Below are 27,894 nucleotides of genomic sequence, written 5' to 3' on the forward strand. Positions count from 1 at the left end.
GAGCCAACTACTCTGATGGCGTCCCATCAAGCTCCGGGAAGGACAGGGTGCGGAGAGGTGGCACCATATGTCAATTTAGCATGAATCCCCTCAAACTAGTCAGCATCAACTGTGAATAGCATGGTGTCTAAACGAACTAATAAGAGAGTGCTCTGAGCAAAGAGGCCTTCCCAGCCACAATGGGAAGGCATCTGAACCGTGCCTCTCATGACTGCATCCCACAATGAAGTAACGGCGAAATCAATCTCAAGCAATCTGTCTGTCACCCCGCGACCAATGTCATAATGTTCAGCCACAAAATCAGCATCCAGCATCCGTGTCTCATGAAACAACCGCATAGAGGCAACAGGGCCAGCGTCCCAAGCAGCCCAATCAATGTGAGTCCTCTCTCCAAGCTGACGGGGTGGATCAACCAAAGAATCAAGAACTGCAGCATTCCAAATGAGAGGCTGGCGCTCAATCTCCTCACGACATGAGGGAGGTGAGCGTAAGATAGCCCGTCGCATGGAAACTAAAATCTGAAGGAGTGATCGGATGAAGGGGGAGAGGGAGGTGGTGGACAAGGGGGCATCAATAAAGAGAAAACGATACCATGTCTGCCAAGTATGACCATCTCTAGTGCCGAGTCGTGGAGTCACTGCGCAAAGAGCGGCCTGAAGAAGCATCTTCCAAGGTTCTTGTCCGGGAAAAAGACCCCGAACAATAAGCTTGGTAAGAAGGGCGCGGCTCTGTAACTCTGGATCAATAATGCCAAGGCCTCCCTCTGACCTAGGACGAATAATCGTGGACCAACGAACTCGAGCACGGGTATCAGTAGTCTCATCTGTGCCACTATATAAAAAGTTCCGCACTAGGCGGCGGAGCGGAGCTATCACACCAGAATGTAACATCCAACAAGAATCCGTATACCATATTGTAGCCAGAATGACCTGGTTGGCGACCAATGCACGGCCAGCCAACGACAGATGACTTGAAGACCAATGGCATAGCTTCCTACGAATAGACTGTAGTACGGGTGCAAACTGCTGCTGTGAGGTAACATCTAATCCAACTTGAAAGCCCAGATATCTGCATGTCTGACCCAATCGCAGCCATGTGAAACCATCAGCTACCCCCCAAGTAGGTATGTCATCACTGCCAACCAGTAACCCATAGGATTTATGCCAGTTAATGCGTGCACCACTGGCAATGCAAAAAACCACCTCCCGCATGGCATCAAGAGCAGCTAGCAAATAGCGTAACATGAGCATAGTATCATCAGCAAACTCCTGATCGATAAGGTCTGGAGCTGTAGGTACTGGCATGATCAAGCCACAAAATGCATGACTCTGAGCACAAAGAAAGTCGGACATAGTCTCTCCTACAAACAGATACAGATATGCCGCTAGAGACATCCCTGACGGACAGATCGAGAAAGCTCAAAATTGCAACTGACACGACCACCAATAGTAATAGCACTGCTGGCAGTCCTGAAGAGAGCGGAAATGCATGAGCTCTATCTTGAAGGGAAACCCATATGGCTAAAGTTCCTTCGAGAAAGTCCCACTCAACACGATCGTATGCTTTCTCGAAGTCAAGGATGAAAAAAGCGAGAGGCTCAGAAGATGATCTGGCCCACTCCATTGCCTCATAAAAAGTGAAGATATTATCCAGGATGCATCGATCCATGACAAAGCCTGTCTGAGAAGTATGAATAATATCAGGTAAAAACGGCCGCAAGCGATGGCTGGTCATTAACGCTAATATCTTATAGACCGAAGGGAGTAGGGTAATAGGTCTCCACTGTCGAAGCTGAGTGGTGTCACCCCCCTTCGGAATAAGAGATATGAGACCTGAACAAAGATCCGGATGCATATATCATGATGCAAAGATATCCTAACAACCGCGAAGCAATGGTAAATGCAATACATCCCAATATGTCAAAAAGAAAGCTCTAGTGAGGCCATCCTCTCCCGGACACGAGCATGGATCAAGACTCTCTATAGCAGCATGGAGCTCTGCAAGTGTGAAGGGTGCCAACAAGATCTGCGCCATAGTGTATGTACAACGGTGTCGCGTGTGATGCCAGATCTGCTCACGTGCAAGTAAAACCTCAATAGTGCATACATCAGCAGTAAACAATGTCTCAAAATAATCTGCAGGCATATCAAGTATAACATCAAGATGCATATGTAGTGTCCCCTGAGCATCGCACAAAGTCCGAAGGGTGGTGCCAGGAGGGCACTCTTTATGCGCAACGAAGAAGTCTTTATTCATTCGATCAGCTTTAGCTATCCAATGAGATACTAAAGCATGATGAGTGAACTCAGACTTAGCCTCCTGTACGCGACGAATCTCCTCTGTGAGCTCTCTCTGTCTAGCAGCGAGATAAGCATCCTGAGGCCACTCCTTCAAGCAAGCGCTGAGTGGAACCAAGAGGGATGTGAAGATCAGACTCGCGTACCCTCAACTGACGATGAATAATAGCGGTCTGATCACGGCAGTAAATACTAGACTGAGTAATGCAATGAGAAAGAAACTCTCCAGGGGGTCCACAATAAAAAGCATCCGTGGACCATAAGCCACAAATCTGCGGCTGCAATACTGGGGTGGTGAGAACACTGTCAGGGATGCGGCAACCTCGCCTCTGTGAAGAGGATCTAGTGAAGGAGATAAACAATGAGATGGGTAAATGATCTGAGAGGCTGGTCCCTCTCCATATGAATCCACCTAGAGCTGCTGCCCAAGGGCCAATGTAAAAACGATCAAGTCGCTCTAATAATCTCCCCCGCTGTCTCTGAAACCCCCAAGAGTAATGAAGTGTAGCAGGGTGGTGACCAAAAGAGGGTATGTGCCAAGCGTCAACACCCTGAATGGCTAGAAGAAATCGATCCCAAGCTAGCTGCTCATCGGGAGAGATGGATGATAGAACTGGAGGTGTGATGGCTCGCCAATCAGAGTCGCTCTCAACGTTGTTGAAGCCACCTCCAACAACCCAAGAGTCTACAGCAGGTAGAACAACAGCCAAAGAGGACCAAAATGTAGCCCTCTCCCGAGGAGTAGTAGGTGCATAGACTGACATAAAACCAATGATAGATTCCTGAATCCGAATAGAAACATAAACTGCTCTACCAACGACAAGGGTGCCATGCTGCTGAACTGAGGCCAAGTAACGTGGTCCCACTGAGATGCATACACAACTCTGACCATGAAGGCCCAGAGCAGGCTCCCAAAAAGTGCGGGCGCCCGAGGGCATGAGATTGCCAAAGGGAGTGGCAATCTTATGCTCCTGTACTAGCAATATATCCACAGTGCCCAGTACATGAGAGTGTAAATCTCTGCAAAGTAAAAGCTTACGGGAACCTTTTACCCGAGAAGTCTGTAAACCATTAGCATTCCAAGAAACTACGTGTAAATCCATAGACTGCATGAAAGAGTTTGAATAGCATCTAACTAACTGCGCATCTTCTTGGAGGCAACTGGGTCATCCAAGGGGTGAGCTTCAAGTGGTAGGAAAGCTACCCGCAAGCCCTCTCTAAGACATGGTGTCTCATTGCACCAAATGCGGACCTCAGCTTGTTTACATTGCATTACTGATGCTGCAGCTTTGACACCCCAAATTCGCACAGACATAGGAAGCACCACATCTGAGGATACATGAATGACCATAGGCAATGAATAGCAAGCATAAACATCACTCCACTCCATAGCACCAATACATGAAGGGTAGTGAGGAGACAAAACATCAGGAGCGGAAGTATACAACCATAAATGAAGCTGAGCCATAGTCTGTGCGTGCACAAAATGTAGAACCTGATCCTTAGACCATTCCTGAGCAGCGTGGTTGAGAGCGATTGCCTATTAAAGAGGGAACACAACCTGTCTTGTGATGCATAAGATAGAGCTGCACCCGCAATGGCCCTTCTGAGTCACCGCACATCTCAGCCCGATGAGTGCCCCAGGAAAGAGGGCAAGAGCTGAGAAAACTGCGTGAGACGTAAGTATGAGCTACTGAGGGAGGGGGAGGACCAGAAGGCGGAGGGGGGAGAGTAAGGGCGAGAGGAAGAGGAGGAAAAGGGAGAGGTTAGTAGCGGTGAATGATCCATCTGCATGGGAACAGGAACCTCGGGAAGAAGGGAACGAGCGGGCGGGAGAATTGCAGGTAAAGGAGGAGCTGGTAGCAGAGGTAAGTGATCCTGTCGCGAAGAAGAAGAATGGCGAGGAGATGCAGGGGGTAAGGGGGTGGTGGAAACCTGAGAGGGAGCAGGAGAGGTAACACTGGGAGCTGGCCGCGTTGTTGGTTGCTAATGAGGACAGAAGGAATGATTACGACCTACTGTCTGCCATGCTGCCTCAGTGTGAGTTGAAGCGGAGGGAGGAACATGGAGGGCTGGAGCTCGAGGAGTGCCTGTAGGCTCCTGAGGTGCTTGAGTAGTAGATGGGTGAGAAGGAGGAACCGGCTGTTGACGCTGACCACGTGGCTGAGCATGACTGCCGCGGGCCGGCTGTTGTTGCCGCCGATGTCGTGGCAGGGTGGGGCAATCTCGCGCCAAGTGTCCCATCTCGTGACAGCATAAGCACTGTCCTGGGCGGCCTGTGACTACCATACGGAGAGAGTAGTCTCGATCGTGCACAGCCCCCACAGTAACTCTATCTGGTAATGAAGTATCCCCAAACACCAAGACCTGAATGCAAGCTGGGCTAGATGAGAAGATGCAGGATCCTGGAACTACCATGCCAAAATGAGCAGCAATCATCTGGAGGAGATGTTCATTGACAAAATGGAGAGGCATATCCGAGAAGGAGAGCGTCAGAGGGAATCTGGGAATAAGGTGTCAATTGTCAAACTCCTCAGTGGAAAACTCGGGATACCACCTCGTCAAGTATATCATCCTGCAATCAGAGAGTATCGGAGAGCGAACCAGGAGAGCTCAGGCGGTGGCGGGATCTGAAAGACGTACCATGAATATGCCTCTGCCAAGGAGTGTAAGCTCCGAGATCCGTCCCTGAGTAGTGCCCAATGCAGTCTGACACCAATCACATATAGAAGATCGGGGTGGAGATTGTCCAATCATGCGGCCAACTAAGCCATGCTGAGCCAAGTGTTGTACTTTGGAGTCAATGCGTGACAATAGGTCGCCAGTGTAGTCCACGCGACAGGCAAGTGGTGATGGAGCGCCGTGAGGAGCACTCGAGACCAACAAAGCCGCCATGAAGAATGAGCCAGACTGGCAAATGGTAAAAGCAAGACCCAAAGTGTAGCTTGGACTCTCTCTCTCTCTCTCTCTCTCTCTCTCTCTCTCTCTCTCTCTCTCTCTCTCTCTCTCTCTCTCTCTCTCTCTCTCTCTCTCTCTCTCTCTCTCTCTCTCTCTCTCTCACCAGCGCGCGTACCTCCTGCTGCACCAGCGCGCGTACCTGCTGCTGTGCTGCTCCAAGCACATTACTGCTGTACTGCGCGCTGCTGTGTCACCCCAGCTGCTCAGCACGCCCACCCCACCTGCACAGCACCCCCAGTACCCGCATGTTGCTGCCGTTGTTATACCAACCTGCTACTGCTGCTGAACTGCCTCTCCTTGCTACACACGTACTCCCTCTCTTCCCCTCGCGCAGCCCCCCTCCAGCCTCCCCCTCATGCAGCCCCTCCTTGCTCCCCATCACGCAGCCATCTCTCTCTCTCTCTCTCTCTCTCTCTCTCTCTCTCTCTCTCTCTCTCTCTCTCTCTCTCTCTCTCTCTCTCTCTCTCTCTCTCTCTCTCACTCACACACACACACACACACGGATACATACCCACACACACACTACACACATACACGCATACACACACGTACTCCCTCTCTTCCCCTTCTCCCCTCTTCTTCACAATATGAAGAGAGGGTAGCTTCGAAGACAACCATGTCTTCCCCCATCATCAAGACGCCGACATCGAAAATGAAGACAACCTTCATGCTCACGAACAAGAGGCTTGCACAATTGGAGAAGGACATGAAAGATTGGTGGATGGAGAGAGAGATATGGAGGGAGGAGAAAGCCACCTTCATCAAGCTATGGAACGAAGAGAAGGAGGACATGAGAGCGGAAATCCAAAACCTCAAAGAGGAGAAGGAGAGAAGGGAACGGGAGAACGAGAAGGAGAGGGAGAGATGGAGGAAAGAGCAAGAAGAGATGAAGGCACAAATCGATCTCCTTCATGCTTCCATCACATCCCTCACCCCCGAGGAAGGAGAGATTAAAGAGGAGGCTAAAGAAGCCCTCAAGGAGGAGATCACCAAAGCCCTCACCGCAAGCATTGAGGACAAATTAGAGGCCACCAAAGAAGGATGGGTCGAAGTGGTCAAAAAGAATATCAAGAAGGTAGCAAGAGAGGAAGCCCAAAAAGATGAGGTACTCATCGTACACACAACCATCGAGGAGGAGAAGATGCGACAAGCTCGCCGTCTCAATGTGCGAGTGACCGGCATCAAAGAAGAAGAAGGGTCTACACCCGAGAGCGATGGGAAAGCTTTATGCAAGAAAGTGGGATACAAGGAAGAAGAGATCCCTTTCTCCAAAGTTTGGAGAGCCGGCAAAGATCCAAAGAAGAGAGCTCTCATCCTCCAATTCGCCTCCGAGGAGTCTCGAACTTCTTTCCTCCGAAAGAGGGTCATCTTGAGAGGGCTAGAAGGCCCCCCCGATTTATCTTGATGAGGACCTCACAAAGATGCAACAAGATCACCGTCGCGCGTGCATGCCTTGAGTCCACCAAGCCCGCAAAGAAGGGAAGAAGGAAGTATATCGAGATGGTAGGGTTATCATTGATGGCAAGACCATCGCATAGGGACTCGCGGCCTGTGGGACACACGAGGAGATTCATGTCACGGTTTGGAATTGCAATGGAGACCTATGGACACACCCAGAGAGACTTGAGGAGGTGATGAGAGGTCGAGACATCATTCTACTTACAGAGACACACGAGAGCCCAGAGAGAGGGTTACCACGGATACATGGATTCCAGTGGGAGTCTCTACATCGGGGATGTATGCGCCAGCACACCACTCGCGGATCAGGAGGAGTGGCCATACTCTTTAGACAGGGGCTTCACAGCGAACTACAGATTGTTGCCCGGGACCCACAAGCCCGCTACATGTGGATTCGCCTCGAGCTCTCACGAGACAGGATCGTCTACATTGCCCTTTGCTACTTTGCTCCCACAGGCTTCAGATTCGCCCCTATTGAGCAGGAGTCACCGTACGCATGCCTCACGGAGGAGATTATGGAGTACTCCACACTGGGTGAAGTCTTCCTTATGCGAGACTTCAATGCTCGTACGCACAGTGAGCAGTGTGAGGCATATGACCACGAGGAGCCAGAGGCACTACACACTCTAGATGAGGAGGCTACTATGAGAGATACAACAGACAGAGCTCCAGTCACAACCTACGGACGACATCTACTTCGACTTGGCTCCCAGCACCGTCTCGTTATTTATAACGGGATGGCCCAGTGGCCCACCTCAGGGGGCCTGACTTGTATGCCACATGGAGTTACAGAGGGAGGGGGGAGTACAGTCGACTATATTCTGGGACCCAGGGAGGCTACACACCTTATCACATCCTTCACCATTCCACCCATACCCATCGGAGACGACCACACATACCTCTCTTTCTCCATCACCGGAGATACCATCCCACACAGCTCCACAGCACACACTCCACACACCACCATCCATTTCACACATGAGCTAGCCTCTCTTTACTCGGCCGAGGTCGAGCATGGCCTATGCCTCCTCCACCCATCCACACCACTCTCAGTTCTCACATCACATATCTCTTCCGTTCTCCACACTTCAGCTATTAGCTCTTTTCCACACACCACTCACACAGGACGCACTTCCCCCCGCCGGGACTATGCCTCAGAACCGTTGGTATGATGATGAGTGCAGAGAGCTATACCAACGCCTCCGTGCACGGCGAGCCTTAGGAGAGATCACAGAGAGAGAGGCCAGACGGCATATGAAGACGCTGACACGCCAAAAGCGGCGAGCATTCGAAGAGGCACAGGAGCTTGAGCTATACCGCCTATTCATGAGCATGGATAGCGCGACGGCATGGCGCACCCTACGCGAGCCACGTCCGACTACAGCTATTGAGGATCCACAGATATGGCATGATTATGCAGAGCGACTTTATGAGGTGCCAGGGCAGCCTCCTATCCCACAGCCACACGGGCCACGCCCCACGTGCTCCTCCTTCTTTACAGTAGAGATGGTAGAGAGGGCCATACGCCGCATGCAACACAGACGATCAGCTGACCATACTGGATTACAGAGTGAGCACATCATTTATGCGGCCTCCACTATAGCCCCGTTGATTACACATGTCTTCAACCGGGCTATAGGGGAGGGCTTCCCAGAGGAGTGGACACAGCACACCATAGTGCCTATCCACAAATCTGGCGACACCCTGGACCCAGGGAACTACAGGACTATCATGATTGGCCACACGATGGCCAAGCTATATGGAGCAGTACTTGAGGCACAGCTCAGCTGCTACGCAGAGACCGAGGGTTTACGAGCTCCAGGCCAAGCAGGTTTCAGACGAGCTTTCTCCACCACTGATCACATCTTCGTTCTGCGCTGCCTCATTGATGGGGCAAAGGCGCGGAAGAAGAGGCTTTACTGCTGCTTTGTGGATTTCCGCAAGGCCTTTGACACAGTCCCACGTGAGAGACTCTTCCAGCGCCTTCACAGCATTGGGGTACCAACAGAGATGATTTGGGCCATATATACTCTCTACGAGAGGGTGACGGGTCGAGTTCGTTGCCCAGGCGGTTTTTCAGAGACCATTGCTAGCACCATTGCTGTTAAGCAAGGATGCCCACTCTCCCCGACACTCTTTGGGCTCTACATCGACGAGATCTCCGACTACATACTGCGAGCAGGGGGAGAGGGGAGCGACTTGGCAGGTACTCCGGTCCACATCATGTTATATGCTGACGATATTGTGTTGATTTCAGAGTCACCCGAGGGCTTGCAACGCCATCTTGAGGCCTTGGACGAATTCAGCACACACAGGGGGTTGACTGTGAACCTTGGCAAAACCAAGGTCATGATCTTTCACACATCCAGTGCAGTGAGGAGCGCTGCCACCTTCACAGCAGCAAGAGGACAGGTTGATGTAGTCACCTCCTATGTCTACCTTGGCATCACATTCACCAGCCTACCAGGACCCTTCACTATGAGGCAGGCTGCTGCTGACAGGCTCACCCGAGGATATGCAGCTCTGACCATGCTAGAGCGGAGATGCCACCAGGCACACTTTCAGGAGCCCCGCACGAAGGGGTGGCTTTTCGACACCTTAGTCACCCCGGCCCTTATGTACTCGGCGGCAGTATGGGCACCAGGATTGACAGCTGACCAGTGGACACAGCTTGAGAGGCCACAGGTATGTATGATCTCACGCTTGCTCCGCAGCAAGAAGACAGTGCCACATGACATTATTAGAGCCGAGCTCGCCACACCACCCATGGTGGTAGAGGCACTATTCCAGACAGTCTGCTTCATCCAGAGGATGAGAGAGCTACCTCCTGACAGACTTACTCGTAGAGCATTTGAGGCAGCTATACAGCTATCAGAGAGTGGGCATGAGAGAGCATGGTACTCACAGGTCAGAGCATGGTTTGAGGGACACGGTCTTGACATGGAGAGCCTACCACCATTCCAGTACGACCCCCACTCACCATATGTTCACCTCTCTCGCAGTGAGAGGAACTTGGTATTGAGACAGGATCTGTGGCAGCTATACACTAGGAGAGTCTGGGAGTCACCTGGCTTGGGGACAAGGATGTCAGATTACAGAGACCAGTTTCTCACCATATTGTCTGGGGGGTTCATACAGAGACCACGCTATATGGACACATATATGCCACATAGCTCACGGGTGGCGATTGGTCAGCTGAGAGTGGCTTCACACAGGTTAGAGATTGAGATCGGGAGACATACTGGTGTTCCCAGGGAGGAGCGAGTCTGCAAAGCTTGCACAGAGGAGGTGGAGAGTGAGGAGCACTTTGTATGTAGATGCAGAGCATACACTGAGATCAGAGGCAGGTATGAGGCCTTATTCAGAGGACAGCCCACTCTCCGAGAGATCATGGACTCTCGAGATCAGAGACAGCTCGGACGTTTCTTACTAGAGATACAGAGCCATCGGGACACACTACTACAGCCACACACAGCTACACAGACAGAGGGGAGACAGTCGCAGCTCACAGACTTCTTTCAGAGGATTGCCGCCCCTCCCTCACCAGACACTCAGAGGGGAGTGACACTCCCACAGGCGGAGGTGAGCCGAGCTAGACGACGACCACGAGTCACAGGCTACAGGGGCGCGAGCTCCCACCACCGACAGATCGAGGAGATCCGAGCCCGGGAGCGCCGTGCCACTGAGGAGCGAGTAGCTCAGATGAGGGCCGACCCGACAACTTTCATCCGGGTAGCCTTGGCACCAGCCCCGCCCATGTACCACATCTTACATCCCCCCATTAGTACAGGATGGAGCTAGATAGCTTGATGCATTCTCATGATTGTACTACCTTGAGCATATAGACATGCATATACCCCTAGAGATAGAGCTCCATCCCTCCTCAGATACTCCACTACCTACATTCAGTTCAGTTTTGTATCAGTTTTGTTTCATTTGTCTTTCCGATAGACGGATGACATACACACCATGTACATTTGATTTGTCTCATAGGCCGATTTCGGCCTGACATAGACGTTAAAAATCTTTCTTTCTTTTCTTTCTTTCTTTCTCTCTCTCTCTCTCACTCAGGCAGTAGGCAAATTCGCGCAGGCCACAGTTAGGGTTTCGCACAGGGAACAGATTTCGCGCAGGCAGCAGGTTCGCAGAGGCAGGAGCAGGTTCGCGCGCAGTAGCAGATTCGCGCAAGGCCACAGTTAGGGTTCGAGCGCAGGCAGCAAGCAGATTCGCGCGCAGCAGGGGCCAGAGTTAGGGTTCGCGCGCAGCAGCAGATTCCTCTCTCTCTCTCTCTCTCTCTCTCTCTCTCTCTCTCTCTCTCTCTCTCTCTCTCTCTCTCTCTCTCTCTCTCTCTCTCTCTCTCTCTCTCTCTCTCTCTCTCTCTCTCTCTCTCTCTCTCTGAGGCTCCGTCTCTCTACCTATGGGGTAGGTAGGTCTCCACCGCTAGTCTTCGCATGCCAGTTATTGAGGAGCTTGGTGGGATTGAACTTTTGAATTAAAATGAAGACGACACATTGCTTTTCTGGCATTATGATGCACATCATCTTGACACTCTGTTTTCAACACTTTCAGTTTGGTCTGTAGCTAGTGGTAGTGCCATCGATTGGCCTAGGGGCATTGTCTTTGTTGTAATATGCAGCATTACTTGGTGGATTATTTGGAAGGCTAGATGCACACATGTTCTGAGTACAGCTCCATCCTGGACGTCTTGACACATTGGTTAAGGTACAGTCAGAGTTGCTGCACATTTTGCGCACGTAGTGGGATACAGCAGCTGACATCATAATTCCATTTTGATGTGTAGATAGCTTGTGCACATTAGCTATTAAAGTATTGTACTTTCTCTGGGTAACAACCTCACGCAAGCATCCCTCGAGGTCTACTTGTACTCAATATATAACTATTTCCCACCCACCGAGAATCCCCCCCGCCCCTCCCCAAAAAAAAAAGGAAAAAGAAAAAGAAGCTAGTGGGAAGGTTAGTTTGGCTAGAATCTTTTATCTCTACATATATCCTACTAGTTTACGTTCTAGAGAATGAGTGGCAGCCTCCTTCAACAGTTTCACTTTAACTGATAACGAGGCCTGCATCCTACTTTGGTGTGGGACATGTACAGGTTATATTTTGAACGAGGTCTCACTCCCCGAAGACAGTAAACACCCTGCACTGCATCACCCTTCCCTGGCCTTGCAGTTAAAAAGAAACCGACTAGGTAACCATAGTGGACACCGAAACTCACCAGGTCGTTCTTTATTTTCTCCTGTTCTTGTTGTGTTTTAACCTGAAATTTCTCTTTGTAGTACCTTTCTTTCCACCCTGCTTCACCTAATTTCACCTGTGACAATGACAATCCCCTACTGTAATCTATAAGTATTATTGTGAACTAATTAACTTTAACGGAAAGATAATCACCTTATCCAGAGCCCATGAATAGGACTCAGTATTGACAATTTGACCTTTGCCCTCCTTCGAGGTTCCTTTGTCAAACTCCCTTTCAAAGGCCTGGAATAATCTGACAGTTTAAAAATCTGAACAGAATAATTACTAACAAAATAATGTCATCTTGCAGGGGTACAATTGCAGACCGATAGTACAGCTACTCTAGTGAGCCCTACGTGCAGAAAGCTTTACTTCTAACTCCTGGTGACAGGCTGCTTGTGAGCAGTCACAAAAATTAGTCTAGCTGTTTGTGGTAAGAACAATCCAGAAACAATTTTCCTCGACAGAGCATTTGCTCTGTAAATCTCCAACAGAGCATGTACTTTTAAAACCTCCAGAGTCTGAATGCCTTTACCTTACAATTAATCAAAAGGCAACCTCTCATAACAAAATGCATACCTTGTAGCTCAAACAAGCGTTTCCTGTTTAAAAACCTTCACAATTCATATGCATTTCTCTTCAATATATGTCTAAGCCCACATCGTAGAATCAAAATTTAAACTTCTATTCTAGGCACACTTACAAAACAAACCACACATTTTATATTATGAAACTTGAATGACCCAGCCAGTGCATAGAGATCATTTATTCGAAAGAAATAAAAAGGGACCCTTCATTTTCTTTTCCATAATGGCGAGCCTGTACCCTTGGTATTACATAAACCCCGATCACAAAACACGGCGGAGTGAAAAGCAAGATACAACCAATGGTGAAAAAAGGGACCCTTCTATCTTACTAAATCAAAGCTCCATTAGAGAAGTCTGTTTCATTAAGTACAGGGAAATTTTCCAAAATGTCCCTGAAATTTGTGGAAATTCCCCAAATACTCCTCATATTTGGCAAATGTTGTCAAATATTCCCAAAAGTTCCTTTTAAGTAACCGAAATTTGCAAAATATACATTTTCAATCTTACGAACATCTCTATTGGCAGTTTTGGCAACTTGTTGTAAGAAGGCGTTCTCCCTCAATGAAAGATAAAATAACTAGGATATTGGACTCCTCGAATGAAACAAATCACTATTTGCAGACACAAATGAAACTATTTGTGGGCATTGGTAGAATTTTCTTTGTCTAATGCATTAAAGATAGTTCTATGTTATCGAGAAAGGTAAACAATGTGAAAATTGAAGCAATCCGTCCAAAACTGGTACTAGGGTATTTTGTGAATTTTTAAAACTTCAGGGGTGTTCTGGGCATCTCCATAAAATACAGGGGTATTTTGGTAATATTCCCTTAACTAAAAGAACATGTCTGATAGGCAAAGAGGGAGAGAAATTTGCAAATGTACCTGCTGTATGCGAGCACGCTTCTGAAAAATTCGATCTTCATGAGCACCAACGGCATGAATAAATTTGTCAACATGATCCAAAACAACCTGAAAACCAACAATGCAAGCTTTCAGAACCAACACTGGGTAGAAATAACCATCCCTGCACCATATATACTATAGATTATCTCACAACCCTCCCTACTGTCTACACAAAGCCCTGGTCAGAAGATCAAACGGTTCTGCTTTGCATACAATTACTTTACACAGTTCCCTTTTGATGCAGTTTAATGGTTCATTTTTTAATGAAATGACTTCACCTTGCTAATCCTGCACCTACAAGATCCCATATTTAGAGGTCATCACTGCTTACTCAAGTTCCGATTAATTCTAAGGCTCAGTTAAACTAGCAGCTTGTAGCAAGAGTTGAACTCCACATATTAAACAGCATAGCATGCTTAATGCTAATACTCAAATAAAGATCATCCTTTTCATAATGGAAACTTGTAAATACTCTTTGAGTTTCAAGTCCCCCCCCCCCCCCCCCCCCCCCCCCCCCCCCCCCCCCCCCCCCCCCCCCTCATAGTCATTCTGGATCAGTCACGAGACATGTTTCGTCATTTTCAGGCAATTCGTTTAGTGAGTGCCAAGAGGAAATACTAGGCGAAACATAAGTTACAGGAAACATGATACCTGGGCACTAGCAGCCCACCTTACAGACATGGGAATAAAGATGAGGAAATATTAAAAAGAGGTCAATACTCAACCATATGGATAGTCCAAGCCTTCAATATTTCCAAAACAATGCAATGTCACCAGTTTTTGGAAAAATATGAAGTTTCTCCCAGAGCATTTCACCTTAGACGAAACCCCTAAGCCACGCCTCAAAAATCATCCCCATCCTAATGATGTACCCCAAAAAAGGATGCAGATCTAAAAGCACAACCATATTGTAAGAGAGGCACCCACTCGCCGTCCACCTCAAAAGCCAAGGGAAGGTACCAAGATGCACATCTCTCCGACCAAACCAATTTCCACTAAACGGACTCTCAAACAAAGCTACAAACTGTCTAATATCCATAAAGAAGTTGGCCTCAACCATTTTCTGCTCCAATATGGTATCATGCACAGCCTCCTCATCCAAAAGGAGTCTTCATGTAAAGCCTCCACTTTGAATCTGATCATGGGAGCTCTCTCTGGACCGAGCAAAATGTGACGTGTTCCTGACAACTGCGTGAAAAACATGTGGACACATAGTGGCCCACTCCTCAAGGAGACGTCTTGAAACCTCCATGGACCAAGCACAAAAGTCTGTGCAGGTAAGATCTTAGATAATGGGGCATCTGCTTGTGATGCAAAACCTTCGGAATAGTCAAACTCCTCTGCAAACTGATCTCCTCCTCCCCCTCAATAGTGCCTACTGTAACAGGCACCTGGAGGCCTATCCTTGGGCAGCTCACGCAGCACCAAAACTGTTATCAATTGCTGGTCCTCATGCCTATCTCTTTGTCCAGCTCCTCTGGGACATCCTTTTGATCCTCATCTGGTAACCTCTCCTCAAGAGGCCTGTTTGGGGGCTGCTCCGCCTCTGCCAATATCTGTCTTACTGCCCGTCTGTAAACAAGAATAGATTGTGCCTATCTCTGTCTATCTCTGTTGCTGACTCTAACCCCTTTGATCTCCATCATGCTGTCATGCAAGGTCCTGCTGCTGAGCAATAGTCTGCTAGCTTTGTTGTGACTGTGAGGGATGTCTCCTGCTGCCACCAGTCTGTTCTATTGGCATCCTCGAGGGAAATCCCTCACTAGATGCCCCATCTCATGACATCTAAGGCACCAATTCCGTCTTCCCATAATTACAATCCTTTGCGAGTGTAACACCCCTTTCCACTCATAAGTGATGGCATTTAGAAAGACTCCGGAAGGGGTGGTAGGCACCTTTATAGTGTTAAAGTTATCGCATCATCTCAATTGAACTGCCCAATGTGAGCCCCTTATTTATTTTGGCTTGTAGGTATTTATTTTACTTATTTGTCAAAGTTTGGGTAGGGTGTAGCGCGGATAATGTGTCGTGCTCTCTACAGTGTGGGTGCCCCTCAGTGCAATGTGCGTGACAATCTCACTCAAACAAATGGGAACTCTCTCAAACAGAAAGAAACACAGAAACAATGGATGACAACAGAGACACAATAGTGGACCAGAACATGTGGACTCGACTAGCTCAAAGAACCATGTACAGACTCTGGCGTGGCAGCACACTCAGCTCCAGCCCAGGACTCACAGGTACAAATGGGGTGTCGAGGCTCAGATGTGCACGGACGGTGAAGCAGTGCTCTGTGTAAGACTCGCTACCTAGACGATGAACCGATCATCCATATAAGATAATGATAATGACCCAACGGCTACTACTCATAGATACAATCATAAAGAGCCACCAACGGCCCATAAATGTCAGCCAGCTAAGTGTGACCTAGCCACATGTCCACTAGGCCACCATCCGTATCCCTGCCACGTGTCACTGCCCAGAATGTCCGTCCAGTGTGAGCAGACCAGACCAACTGTACTAACTGTAAATGTGTCCTGTGAAAGTGACACTATAGCCTGCTACAGTTTGCCCGCCACAAGACTGGTCACTGTCTCGATGAGCCAAAACTGAATGAACTGCAAAAGTAACTATATGTACAATGAAAGGTGGGGTAAGAGCACAGTCCTGTCACCCAAGGGAAAGTGTCGTCGCCACTGCTGCTCCAGGAGTATCCGGATCGGGAGGAGCCATCAGATCGATTGTGTAACTATGCGGTTGTTGCACTGTGCTCTGCATAACCTCGTTTCCTGTGGTTGTAGCAGCCATCTGCTGCACAGCGGATGGAAGCACCTACCCTGAAGTGAACTCCGGACACCTAGTAACACATCCATGGCGGTCTGCACCAGCAACACCGTCACAGCAAGGAACACTCTGGCTCTGCATGTGTGGTATCTGGACCTGAGACCCCTGCTGAGTGAAGTACTGGAACTGGGGATGTGGGTAGTGTCCCATGAACTGCTGAGAGGGCTGAGAGGGACCTGCTGGGTAGTGTCCCATGAACTGCTAAGAGGGCTGAGAGGGACCTGTTGGGGCTGCAAAGCCTGCTGGATTCTGGACCTGTATCCCTGGCCCAGTCCATCCATATCCCACAGGAGCCTGGGTAGGCCTGTTATCATACATAAGCATTTCTTGAAATCCCTGCACGTGTGCTTTTAGGTCATCAATAATCCTCGACTTTATCTTCAATGCCTGCTGTAGTGCAAAAATCGTTGCATCTCGATCTGCGATGGCACTCTCGACAACTCGCAGAGATCCCTCCATTGCTGCGTATGTGGCGGAGTGATGTTGGTGGGTTGCAGCTAGCTGCTCCACGCCTAGCTCGATGGTGGCTGTAACCGGCCTGTTCAATCCGAAAAGGGCGGTAGACTTTACTTCAAACCTTGATTTAGCTTTCACCCATTATTAGTCGTCTATTTTACCTGCGCTATAGTGACACAAGAGAGGGGAATGGGATACAGATGCTAGAATGCACCTGTATGAGAAGACCGACACCAGATTGGCCCCTAACTTAGGCGCCCCTTTCGGTATTTCTTTATTGTTCAAAAGAGGGAATAAACGCTGTGGTTCCCTACAAGCTGCCCCGCACAAACTCGGCTGAATTTCCACTGTTCCAGCCCGATTTCGGCAGCATAACTCTACTAGAACCCTTCACAGTCAGTATTCCCACGCATTGACTGACTTTCCCGACGCATACGGGCACTTTGCAAAACCTGGCGAGAATCTGCAGCACGCTGAATTCTCTGTTTTCAGCCCTGAAAATGCGCCAGATCACCTGTACAGCGGTCCCCTTGCGTCCCCGAACCTCCTGGGGGTATTAGGGTCCGTTTAGGGCCAAAACCCTAAACCTGCAAAAATACACAGCAGGCTGTAATTTACTGTTTCGGGCTCCGTTTCACGTGCCGGTCGCATCCGTAGCAAGTCCTCGAGCTCCCGCACCTGTAGGGCTACTTGCCCTTTGAATCGGACGAGATTTCTGGCGTGAAACCTCTCCGAATTCACCTGTACCTGCGGGGGGATTAACCGCTAGCTAATCCAGTACCTGTACAAGAGGCTCTTGCCTCGGCAATCGCGCATGAACCCACACAACTGTACATTGGTCAAATGAAAAGCTCACTAGAGGGGCATAACATACTGCCAAAGGGGAGAGAGAGGGCAGTGCGTAGCGTGCAGGGCATCACTCCTGGCACCGCACTGTGCATAAGAGGGAAAGCAAGCACTCCATAGCTCTTAACCTGTGACAGGCTGAAAATGAGCCTCTTTTCTCTTCAAATTCAGCGCCCCCTTCTCTTGCATGAGGAAAGTGCACCAGAAGGTGCCACTTGGCACATTTATAAGCATTTTTTCGTTTCGGGGTTGCCGTCTAAAAATATCCCAACAGGTTGCCCAGTTGACTTCACGGCAGACTAAGAAAATGTTCCCCTTGTCATTCCGAAGATAATGACATCAACACATTTTCAGGTCCCAAAATAGCAGTTCCCTAAATTTTAGGAGATGCTGCCATTGTATCTTTCTAGGTCATCCGACCCTCTTTGTACACTGCGGCCACATCCAGAACTGAAATGTAGCCTCTGTAGCAAAGGATTCCACTTTGGCTAGTCAATGACCCCACTTGGCTAACCATAGTCCTTGTCCAACTTTAGTGCTCTCTTGCCCTCAGGCCTGGACTTCCTCTGGACAGTTCCACACTACTTATGCAATGCAGGGCAGTTAGATTTCCCGAGGGGTGTTTCCAAAAAGTGAAAGTAAATAGATAATAAGAAAGAAATCAACAAAAAGGATAGATAGTAGTCACACGCTGGTGACATACCCCCCTCTTGAAATCTCAAACGTCCTCGTTTGCATCTATGTCGTTCATGCTCCTAGTCAACACTGATGTATTCAACACCTGTCGACACATGTACGACACATACATGCTCATTGTCAACCCTGGTGTATTCAACACCTCGTCGACTCATGTATTGCCTGCGTGTGAACCCTGTCCCAATGACATAGTGATAGCTTCGCACTCTGCCATTGCTTTGAGTCACTAACTTTCCAATGACAAAATGGTAGCTGTACATTTTGCCACTGTCTTATAGTACACGTTGGATCCGGTAACACTTTCGAGCATACCCAAACCGACAGTTTAAGAATGCAGTTACACATGTACTCTTCAATAGAAGCAATCACTGTATCCTTGACAAACTGACAAGAAATACTCACTTCTATAGCACTAAGCAAACTTTTGGACATTCCATAAGAGCAATTGCCAAACTGACAATCTGTACAGCTCTAACATTCATGTAACAGGTATTTGATTTGAGCTCACTTTAAATACCATGTACATCATTTGTTTCAGAAGCCATTGTCACACTGACAATCCATTTAGCTTTGAAACTCAAGGGGTCAAGGTAGGTTGCAAATCGAAGGCTTCAAGGTAAAGTGATAACACAGTTGGTGACTCTGCAAGTTCACCTTCTTCCATCCACTTAGCATCCATTGGTAGATAGTTTCTGAACTTTACCAAGTAACGCCTAGCAACCTTGCCTTTCACTTTCCTTTCTTTGTGTGCCAAAATCTGTTCAGGGACCAAGATCTCGTCAAGTTCCTCGACTTCCAGCTGATCTTCAACTGGCATATCTTCTGGCACATCACCCACATAGGGTCTGAGAAGACTCACATGAAACGCATTGTGAATCTTCCAACTGTCAGGCAATTTCAGCCTATATGCAACATCACTAATTATGTCGCATACTTGAAAAGGCCCATAGTAACGCATGCTGAGCTTTGGAAACAGTCTTTCCTTGCCCTTCATCTTCTTTAACCTTGCCTTTTCAAAGCGTAAAAGCACCCAATCACCAAGTGAATATACCACTTCACGACGGTGACGATCAACTGCTTTCTTTTGTTTTGCCTGAGTCCTTTCTAAGGCCACTTTGACCTTCTTGTACATTTCATCCATGTCTTGAACATACTTATCTGCTTCAAATATCTTGTCCTTTGTATGCAGTATGGGAGGAACTTTCTTGCCACCTTCAACTATCTCAAAGGGTGCCTTGCCATTTGATGAATGCACTGTATTATTGTATGCATACTCCACCAATGGCAAATACTGCTCCCACTTTCCTTTATGCTCTGACACATAGCACTTCAGCAGATCTAGGACAGTAGAATTTGACTCTTCTGACTGCCCATCTGTTTGAGGATGAAATGACGAAGAGAATTTGAGCGTGGTGCCCATATTCTCAAACAAGCCTCTCCAGAACAAACTTGTCATGCGTGGATCACGGTCGCTAACAATCGACTGTGGCATGCCATGATACTTGAAAATATTGCTCATAAACAAGCGTGCCATCTGATCTGGCTTTATCTTCTTCCTGACAGGAATAAAATGAGCCTGTTTGCTGAATCTACAAATAATGGTCCAAATACCATCGTTTCTTGTCTGCGTTCTCGGAAGATCAAAGATAAAATCCATAGCAATACTTTCCCATGGTTTATCTGGAATAGGTAGTGGTTGCAATAACCCTGGTGCCTTTTGCCTGTCAAACTTGACCTTTTGGCATATTAGGCATTCTCGCACAAAGGCATCCACATCCCTTCTCAATGTAGGCCAATAGAAGAATGTCTCAACCGCTTTAACTGTAGCATCGATACCACGATGCCCTGCATACGGTGGGACATGACTCTCTTCCATAACTTTGCGTCGCAATGGCTTTGTGACACACAATCTTCCATGCATCATCATGAACCCGTCTTTAAGAAGATAGTGTTCATGACGTTGTCCATCCATTAGTTGCTCGAAGACCCTTGCAAAATCTTCATCATTTGCATACTGCTCTCTCATATCATCAAGTTCATGATGATAAGGAATCGACACAGCTGAAATTTGTGGCTTCCTTGACAAGGCATCAGCCACAACGTTCTTCTTGCCTTCCACATGCACAATCTGAAAATGGAACATGGACAAAATATTTGCCCATCGCATATGCTTCTCAGATAACTTTGTCTGTGTCAAGAAGTATCGCAAGGTCTGATGGTCTGTTTGGACAACGAAATCTGCACCTAGCAGGTAGTGTTTCCAACTTAAGAGTGCATGAATCACAGCCAGTAGCTCTTTCTCATAGACCTGCATGGTCATCTCTGGCCCTTGCAAAATTCTGCTCTCATAGGCTACTACCCTGCCGCTGGCATCACACTGGACCACAAATGACTTCCTAAGATCTGGCAACACAATGACTGGATCTGAAGTCATCTTTTCCTTTAAGAGATTAAAAGCTGAAATCTCTTTTTGTGTCCATCTGAAGGTGACTGCCTTCTTTTGAAGAGCATGTAAAGGTGAAGCAATCTCAGCAAAATTTCGGATAAACCTTCTGTAATGGGAGCATAGTCCCAAAAAGCTTCGGACATTATGCATCGTCTTCAAATTTGGCCATGACCTGATCGCTTAGACTTTTGCAGGATCCATTCTGACACCATCTTTTGAGACAATGTGTCCCAGAAAGTGAATCTCTTTCAGAAAAAACTCACTTTTCTTTGCATTGATGAGCAACCTATGACTGCGTAGCTCTTTGAACACAATGGCCAAGTGATGTCTATGCTCCTCTTCATTCTTTGAGTAGACTATCATGTCATCAAAGAATGTACCAACAAACTGCTGGTGTGGACGGAAAATTCTGTCCATCATCCTATTGAACGTAGCAGAAGCATTTGTGAGACCAAAGGGCATCACTAAAAATTCGTAAAGGCCAAACGTCGTTCTAAGAGCAGTCTTGTGCACATCCTCTGATCTAATGCGAATCTGATGGTACCCACTCTTTAGATCTATCCTGCTAAACATAGCTTCTCCTTCTAATTTGTCCATAATATCATCAATTCTAGGTATAGGGAACCTATTCTTGATGGTATTCTTGTTCAGTGCACGGTAGTCGATGCACATACGCCATGAGCCATCCTTTTTCTGCACCAACAACACTGGAGAACAGAATGGAGATGAACTGGGCTGAATCAGCCCCTTTTCTAACAGCTCTTGTACTTGGCCCATTATCTCTTTCTGCTGAGCCGCACTAACCCTGTACGGAGGCTTATTTGGTGGGCTACTGCCTGGCACCAAATCTATCGCATGGTCCTCGGGTCTCTCTGGCGGTAATTGAGACGGTAATGAATCGGAAAAACAGTCACTATACTGTCGTAAAAACATTGACCTTTCTTTATCTAGCACAGATAAATTTGATTCATCACAATCTGACACTTCACGTGCAAAAACCAAGTACGCAGAAAGATGCTTTTTCATTACAGAAGTAATAGCAAAAGCTGATACAGTAGGAATAGACTCCCCTTTAAGCTTTACATCCAGAATATGAGTCTTTCCCCTGCTCTGTACAGTGATCTTTTTGTTGTAGGCATCCATGATTCCCTGTACACGAAACAACCAAGGAATACCTAACAACACATCACATCCGTCCAGTGGCATGATGTAAAATTCTTCAGCATCTACATAGGACTGGATATGTAGACGCAACTTTCCAATGATGGGTGTCACAGCCGCTGTATGGCCAGGACATGCCAAACCTGCCTCTGCTGTATACCCCATCTCTTCAGGTCTGATTCCCAACTTTGAAGCCAATTCTGGGGAAATGAAGTTGGCTTTGGCACCTGGATCAAAGAAGATAAGCATTGTTTGATCCCTGACCTTTCCCCATGCTCTGCAAAGCTCACTTGCATCTGAATTTGGCTTGTCGCCCACCATATCTGGCACTAGACCAACCATGGGCTTCTTTCCTTTCTTGTCTTCCTTGTCATCAGAATCAGCTGGCCTTTTCTTTGTAGGACAATTGTAAGCAATGTGGCCAGGCTGCTCACATATAAAGCATTTGTTCTTTGTCCTCGGGACCTTCTTTTGCTCTTCTGACTTGCGAGGAAAACGTCTTTTCCATTTCTTTGCTGGTCCTTTTTCTGATTCAGTCGTAGCTTTATCTTTCAATGCGTTGGCTGACTCCTGAGTCCCTTTAGGAGCCTCATTGGGAACATGCTTCTTGGCTGAATTTTTCTTGCCTGATCCTGCCTTGACGCCAGTGTTAAATTCACAATCTTCTCCCTTGAGCAAACCATTCCTAGTGTTTGCTACCTCGATGAGCTGCGTCAAAGTAGTGACTTTTGTCTTCGTGCAGTATTTTCTCAATCCTTTAGGTAGGCCACAACAGTATTTTTCAATCTGTTCTGTCAATGGCACAAACCTATAGGAAGTTACTGGAAGTAGAGCTTTCCAAAACTTCCGATTGTAATCATCGAGATTTCTGCAAGTGGCAGCATTTAGCTGGTGGCATTCTGCCATGACATCTGCTTCAAAGTCATCAAATAACCATGCTGCTGCAAAAATCTGCTTGAAGTAAATCCATGTGGACGGAGCTTGCCCTTGAAGCAATAAAGTTGTCCACCATTGTCCCGCATTCCCTGTCAAGAAAGTGGCTGCCTTTCGGACCTTTGAAGCCTCTGTAAAATTTCCCCCTGCATAGGCCTTGTCAAACTGCTGGAGGAATGAGAGAGCCTTCTTCCTGTCATCAAACCCTGTAAAGGTTGTGAAAGACACATCTTTGCCACCTTCTTTGTACGGAGTTGGCCTCTCCAGTGGCGTTAAATTGTCATATGGAAGTGACTGAAACATGGGAACACTATTAGGGTTCATCTGTGTTCCTTGGCCGCTATTAACTTGACCTGGAAATGCCATATTTGGCTGCTGATTTGTAATTCCAGCCATACCAAAATTTGCCTGGGGCATCCCAAATTGGCCCTGAGTGCTCTGAAACCCTGGTAGCATGCCCGTGACACCATACATGGGGTTAGGCATGATCGTTTGAGCACCCCCAAACACTGTTCCTAACGTATAAAACTGATTTCCAGGTGCATGACCAGCCATGCTCTGGGATACAGATCCACCTCCAAAATAGCCAGGGTGTACTGAAGGTGGTGGGAAGACCTGTTGCATAGCCTGTAGGTTGCTTCCCTACCCATTAGAACCAGCTATAGGCTGCTCAAAGGTGGCGGGCTGAACTGGTACAGCTTGAAAGACTGGCATCTCAACCACCTGTTTTTGCACCTTAGGCATAGGTTGTGGAGACTGCATGTTCTCCGTCAAGTGTACAGGTGTTTCCATTGACTGTGCGATATGAATCACCTGTGCTCGAGCCTTAACAGGCTTTTGAATATGATCCAGTGACCCAACTTGCTGAGACGGAACAGGAGGTTGCAGAAAGGCTAAAAACCTTGGGTTCTGCATTACTTGTGTGAACATAGCCACAGCAGTAGCCAACTCCGTCCTGAATATATCGTCATCTGTCTGTGGTGGTCTTGAGGACTCACCCACTTCATGTGTCTGTTGACCCTGTGAAGAGGAAACCTCTTCAGTCACATCATCTGGTCTGTCAGCCATAATTGCAATTCCCTGTGTCTGGTCTATGATCCCCTGTGTCTTCAAGCCCAAAACTGACCAAGGCTCACTTCTATGGGAAAAAGTGATTTAATCCCGTCGATGGAACCATGTAACCGGCCTGTTCAATCCGAAAAGGGCGGTAGACTTTACTTCAAACCTTGATTTAGCTTTCACCCATTATTAGTCGTCTATTTTACCTGCGCTATAGTGACACAAGAGAGGGGAATGGGATACAGATGCTAGAATGCACCTGTATGAGAAGACCGACACCAGATTGGCCCCTAACTTAGGCGCCCCTTTCGGTATTTCTTTATTGTTCAAAAGAGGGAATAAACGTTGTGGTTCCCTACAAGCTGCCCCGCACAAACTTGGCTGAATTTCCACTGTTCCAGCCCGATTTCGGCAGCATAACTCTACTAGAACCCTTCACAGTCAGTATTCCCACGCATTGACTGACTTTCCCGACGCATACGGGCACTTTGCAAAACCTGGCGAGAATCTGCAGCACGCTGAATTCTCTGTTTTCAGCCCTGAAAATGCGCCAGATCACCTGTACAGCGGTCCCCTTGCGTCCCCGAACCTCCTGGGGGTATTAGGGTCCGTTTAGGGCCAAAACCCTAAACCTGCAAAAATACACAGCAGGCTGTAATTTACTGTTTCGGGCTCCGTTTCACGTGCCGGTCGCATCCGTAGCAAGTCCTCGAGCTCCCGCACCTGTAGGGCTACTTGCCCTTTGAATCGGACGAGATTTCTGGCGTGAAACCTCTCCGAATTCACCTGTTCCTGCGGGGGGATTAGCCGCTAGCTGATCCAGTACCTGTACAAGAGGCTCTTGCCTCGGCAATCTCGCATGAACCCACACAACTGTACATTGGTCAAATGAAAAGCCCACTAGAGGGGCATAACATACTGCCAAAGGGGAGAGAGAGGGCAGTGCGTAGCGTGCAGGGCATCACTCCTGGCACCGCACTGTGCATAAGAGGGAAAGCAAGCACTCCATAGCTCTTAACCTGTGACAGGCTGAAAATGAGCCTCTTTTCTCTTCAAATTCAGCGCCCCCTTCTCTTGCATGAGGAAAGTGCACCAGAAGGTGCCACTTGGCACATTTATAAGCATTTTCCCGTTTCGGGGTTGCCGTCTAAAAATATCCCAACCGGTTGCCCAGTTGACTTCATGGCAGAGTAAGAAAATGTTCCCCTTGTCATTCCGAAGATAATGACATCAACACATTTTCAGGTCCCAAAATAGCAGTTCCCTAAATTTTAGGAGATGCTGCCATTGTATCTTTCTAGGTCATCCGACCCTCTTTGTACACTGCGGCCACATCCAGAACTGAAATGTAGCCTCTGTAGCAAAGGATTCCACTTTGGCTAGTCAATGACCCCACTTGGCTAACCATAGTCCTTGTCCAACTTTAGTGCTCTCTTGCCCTCAGGCGTGGACTTCCTCTGGACAGTTCCACACTAGCTATGCAATGCAGGGCCGTTAGATTTCCCGAGGGGTGTTTCCAAAAAGTGAAAGTAAATAGATAATAAGAAAGAAATCAACAAAAAGGATAGATAGTAGTCACACGCTGGTGACAGTGGCAATAGCAGCTCTGGAGTCCTGAAGTAACTTCTCTGAAAGCTGAAACAGAGAAGTGGAGTCGGTCCTACCTGAAGATCCCTCAGATGGATGTGATGCTGGAGAGCGTCCATGTGGCACAGCCGGCGAGCTAGAAGTAGGTACAGTTGGTGTAGTAGGTGTCTCGGAGATTGTTGCTGTAGGTGGAGCGAGAGCATGTTGACCGGTGTATGAGTGAAGATGGGAGAAGAAGGAAGAGGATCCTGTATGGGTGAAGTGACCATCCTATCCTAAGGAGCAGCAGTAGACACTGGTGTCTGCACAGCCGAACCAGGTGTAGAAGTATACGTATGACGCTGAAAATGTACCCTAGTTTGCTGCCTCTCAGAAACTGGCAAGGAGAGTAGAGACTTCGTTGTATCCTTCATCAATTTCGCCTTGATCTTCTTTTTCTTGGTGACTGTGGGGTCAACCTGCATGGTCATGGTTTTCCTTTTCCCTTTCGAGGTTCCGTGTTCCTCATCCACTTCCTTTATGTTAATAGGTATATTTATGACCCATGCCAAGAGAGGTGCCGCAAAACATTTAAAACTTAACTGCACAGACTGCACTTGGGCCCGAAATCTTTTAGCCCTAGATTGCAAAGATCTGAAGAGAATTTGGTGGAATCCACATGGGATAGTGTGGATTAAACAGTATAGCCCGTCGCAGTGGGAGAATGTAGTGAGAAGATCTATTTTTACCTTGTCTTCGTCGGCATCCCGAGCCAGAAAGTAATACGTGAAGATTACGAGAAGCCGTCTGTTTCGCTCATAATTTGGGTGATCCGAGCTCAATAGCTCTTGACATGCTTGAGTTGTCGCATCCTTGGACAACAAAGAGAAAGTGCGAGTAGTAGACTTCACAGCTGGAAAGTTGGTCATACCCATGGCATGGCCAAGCCTTGTAGCTGTTAGCCTGTGGCCCCGGACCTTTGGAAAGTCTTTTAACAGTTGATGTATCAGTTCTGCTGGAACCGTATCAGGTAAATTTGCATCAGCCAATGCTGTGAGGCTCAGAGTCCGTAGCTGAGCCGTCGAAAGCACCTCACTGAGAGATGGTCAAGGTTGCTGCATATGAAAATTTAATTGGAATGCTGTGCGATTTTTTGAAGAAGCAGCCCTCTTGATTTCATGAGTGATGATTTGCTGCTTTTCTTTTTTCTTAACCACTTTTGAATGTTCCTCCTGATCACTGGAAGCACCTGACTCGGAATTTACAACTGAATCATCAGATGCTGCTGAGTCTTCTTTGTAGCTCTCATCACTTCAGTCACTGGAGGTAAAGTCATCTATGTCATGGCTGCTGCTGCTTGCAGATACTTCCTCTGGTTCACTCTCTGATTCTGCAACCAGAGGTTTCCTCCTCTTCAACTCTACCTTTTTCTATCTACTTCCTTCTGGTTGTTTCTCCTGCTTGCTACCTCCTGCCATGGTGAGGTCGGATGGATGACAAACAGAGCAATTGAGTAGATAAGTGATGGAAAAGTACTCAAGTCAGATGCAGACCAAGTTGGATTCTCTGCAAAACGATTTAGGCTGGGGCGAGTTCGAACAAAATTAGGGCAAGGGCAAAGTTGGGTGTGTAGAGGGTAGGGCGAGAAGAACAAAAATAGGGCAAAGGCGAAATTGGGTGGGTAGAGGGTAGGGGCGAGAGGGGTGCTGAGAGGGTAGAGGCGAGGGTTAGAGGGTAGGGGCGAGAGGGGGTGCTGGGAGAGGGGGTAGGGGCGAGAGTTAGAAGGTAGGGGCGAGAGGGGTTGCTGGGAGAGGGTAGGGGCGAGATTAGAGGGTAGGGGCGAGGGTATAGGTAAGGGGCGAGAGGGGTGCTGGAAGAGGGTAGGGGCGAGAGTGGTAGGGTAGGGGCGAGGGGTATAGGGTAGGGGCGAGAGGGGTGTTGGGGAGGGTAGGGGCGAGGTTAGAGGGTAGGGGCGAGAGGGGGTGCTGGCAGAGGATAGGGGCGAGGGTATAGGTAAGGGGCGAGAGTGGTGTTGGGAGAGGGTAGGGGCAAGAGTGGGAGGGTAGGGGCGAGGGGTGCTGAGAGGGTAGGGGCGAGGGTTAGAGGGTAGGGGGGGCGAGAGTAGTGCAACTGGGAAAAATTTGGAAAAATTTAATAGGGGCTAATTTATTAAGGATAGGCGACTTTTACAAGGGCTGAGGCCTAGGGGCGAATCCAGGCAGAGGAGTGCAAATTTCACAGGCCCAACTATTTGCAGCCGGCAGCTATGAAGAGGGACGAATTGGGAGGGAAGGGAGCCGAAGTTGGAGAGAGCAGAAGTTGGAGAGAGCAGAGGGAACAATGCTCAGCCATTTTCGAAGAAGGTCAAGCAAGGCCAAGATTAAGAACTTACTTACCAAATTTTTACTGACAAGCTACTTATATGCGG

The 27,894-nt window shown here is 48.0% G+C and overlaps 1 protein-coding gene across 1 annotated transcript in view; it reads right to left on the minus strand.

Moving 5' to 3' along the window:
• LOC147447829 (5'-3' exoribonuclease 4-like) overlaps positions 1–27,894 on the minus strand; it is a 174,556-nt gene that overhangs the window by 83,559 nt on the left and 63,103 nt on the right. Inside the window, exons 10-12 of the mRNA XM_086523576.1 lie at positions 13,439–13,525; positions 12,123–12,212; positions 11,950–12,045 (exon numbers count right to left, since the gene is read on the minus strand). Of these exons, the coding sequence (XP_086379702.1) occupies positions 11,950–12,045; positions 12,123–12,212; positions 13,439–13,525 (273 nt within the window). The remainder of the gene's footprint in view (positions 1–11,949; positions 12,046–12,122; positions 12,213–13,438; positions 13,526–27,894) is intronic.

Source organism: Adiantum capillus-veneris, chromosome 11 (assembly GCF_014529385.1).
Source record: "Adiantum capillus-veneris isolate H3 chromosome 11, ASM1452938v2, whole genome shotgun sequence".
NCBI classification, from domain to species: Eukaryota; Viridiplantae; Streptophyta; class Polypodiopsida; order Polypodiales; family Pteridaceae; genus Adiantum; species Adiantum capillus-veneris.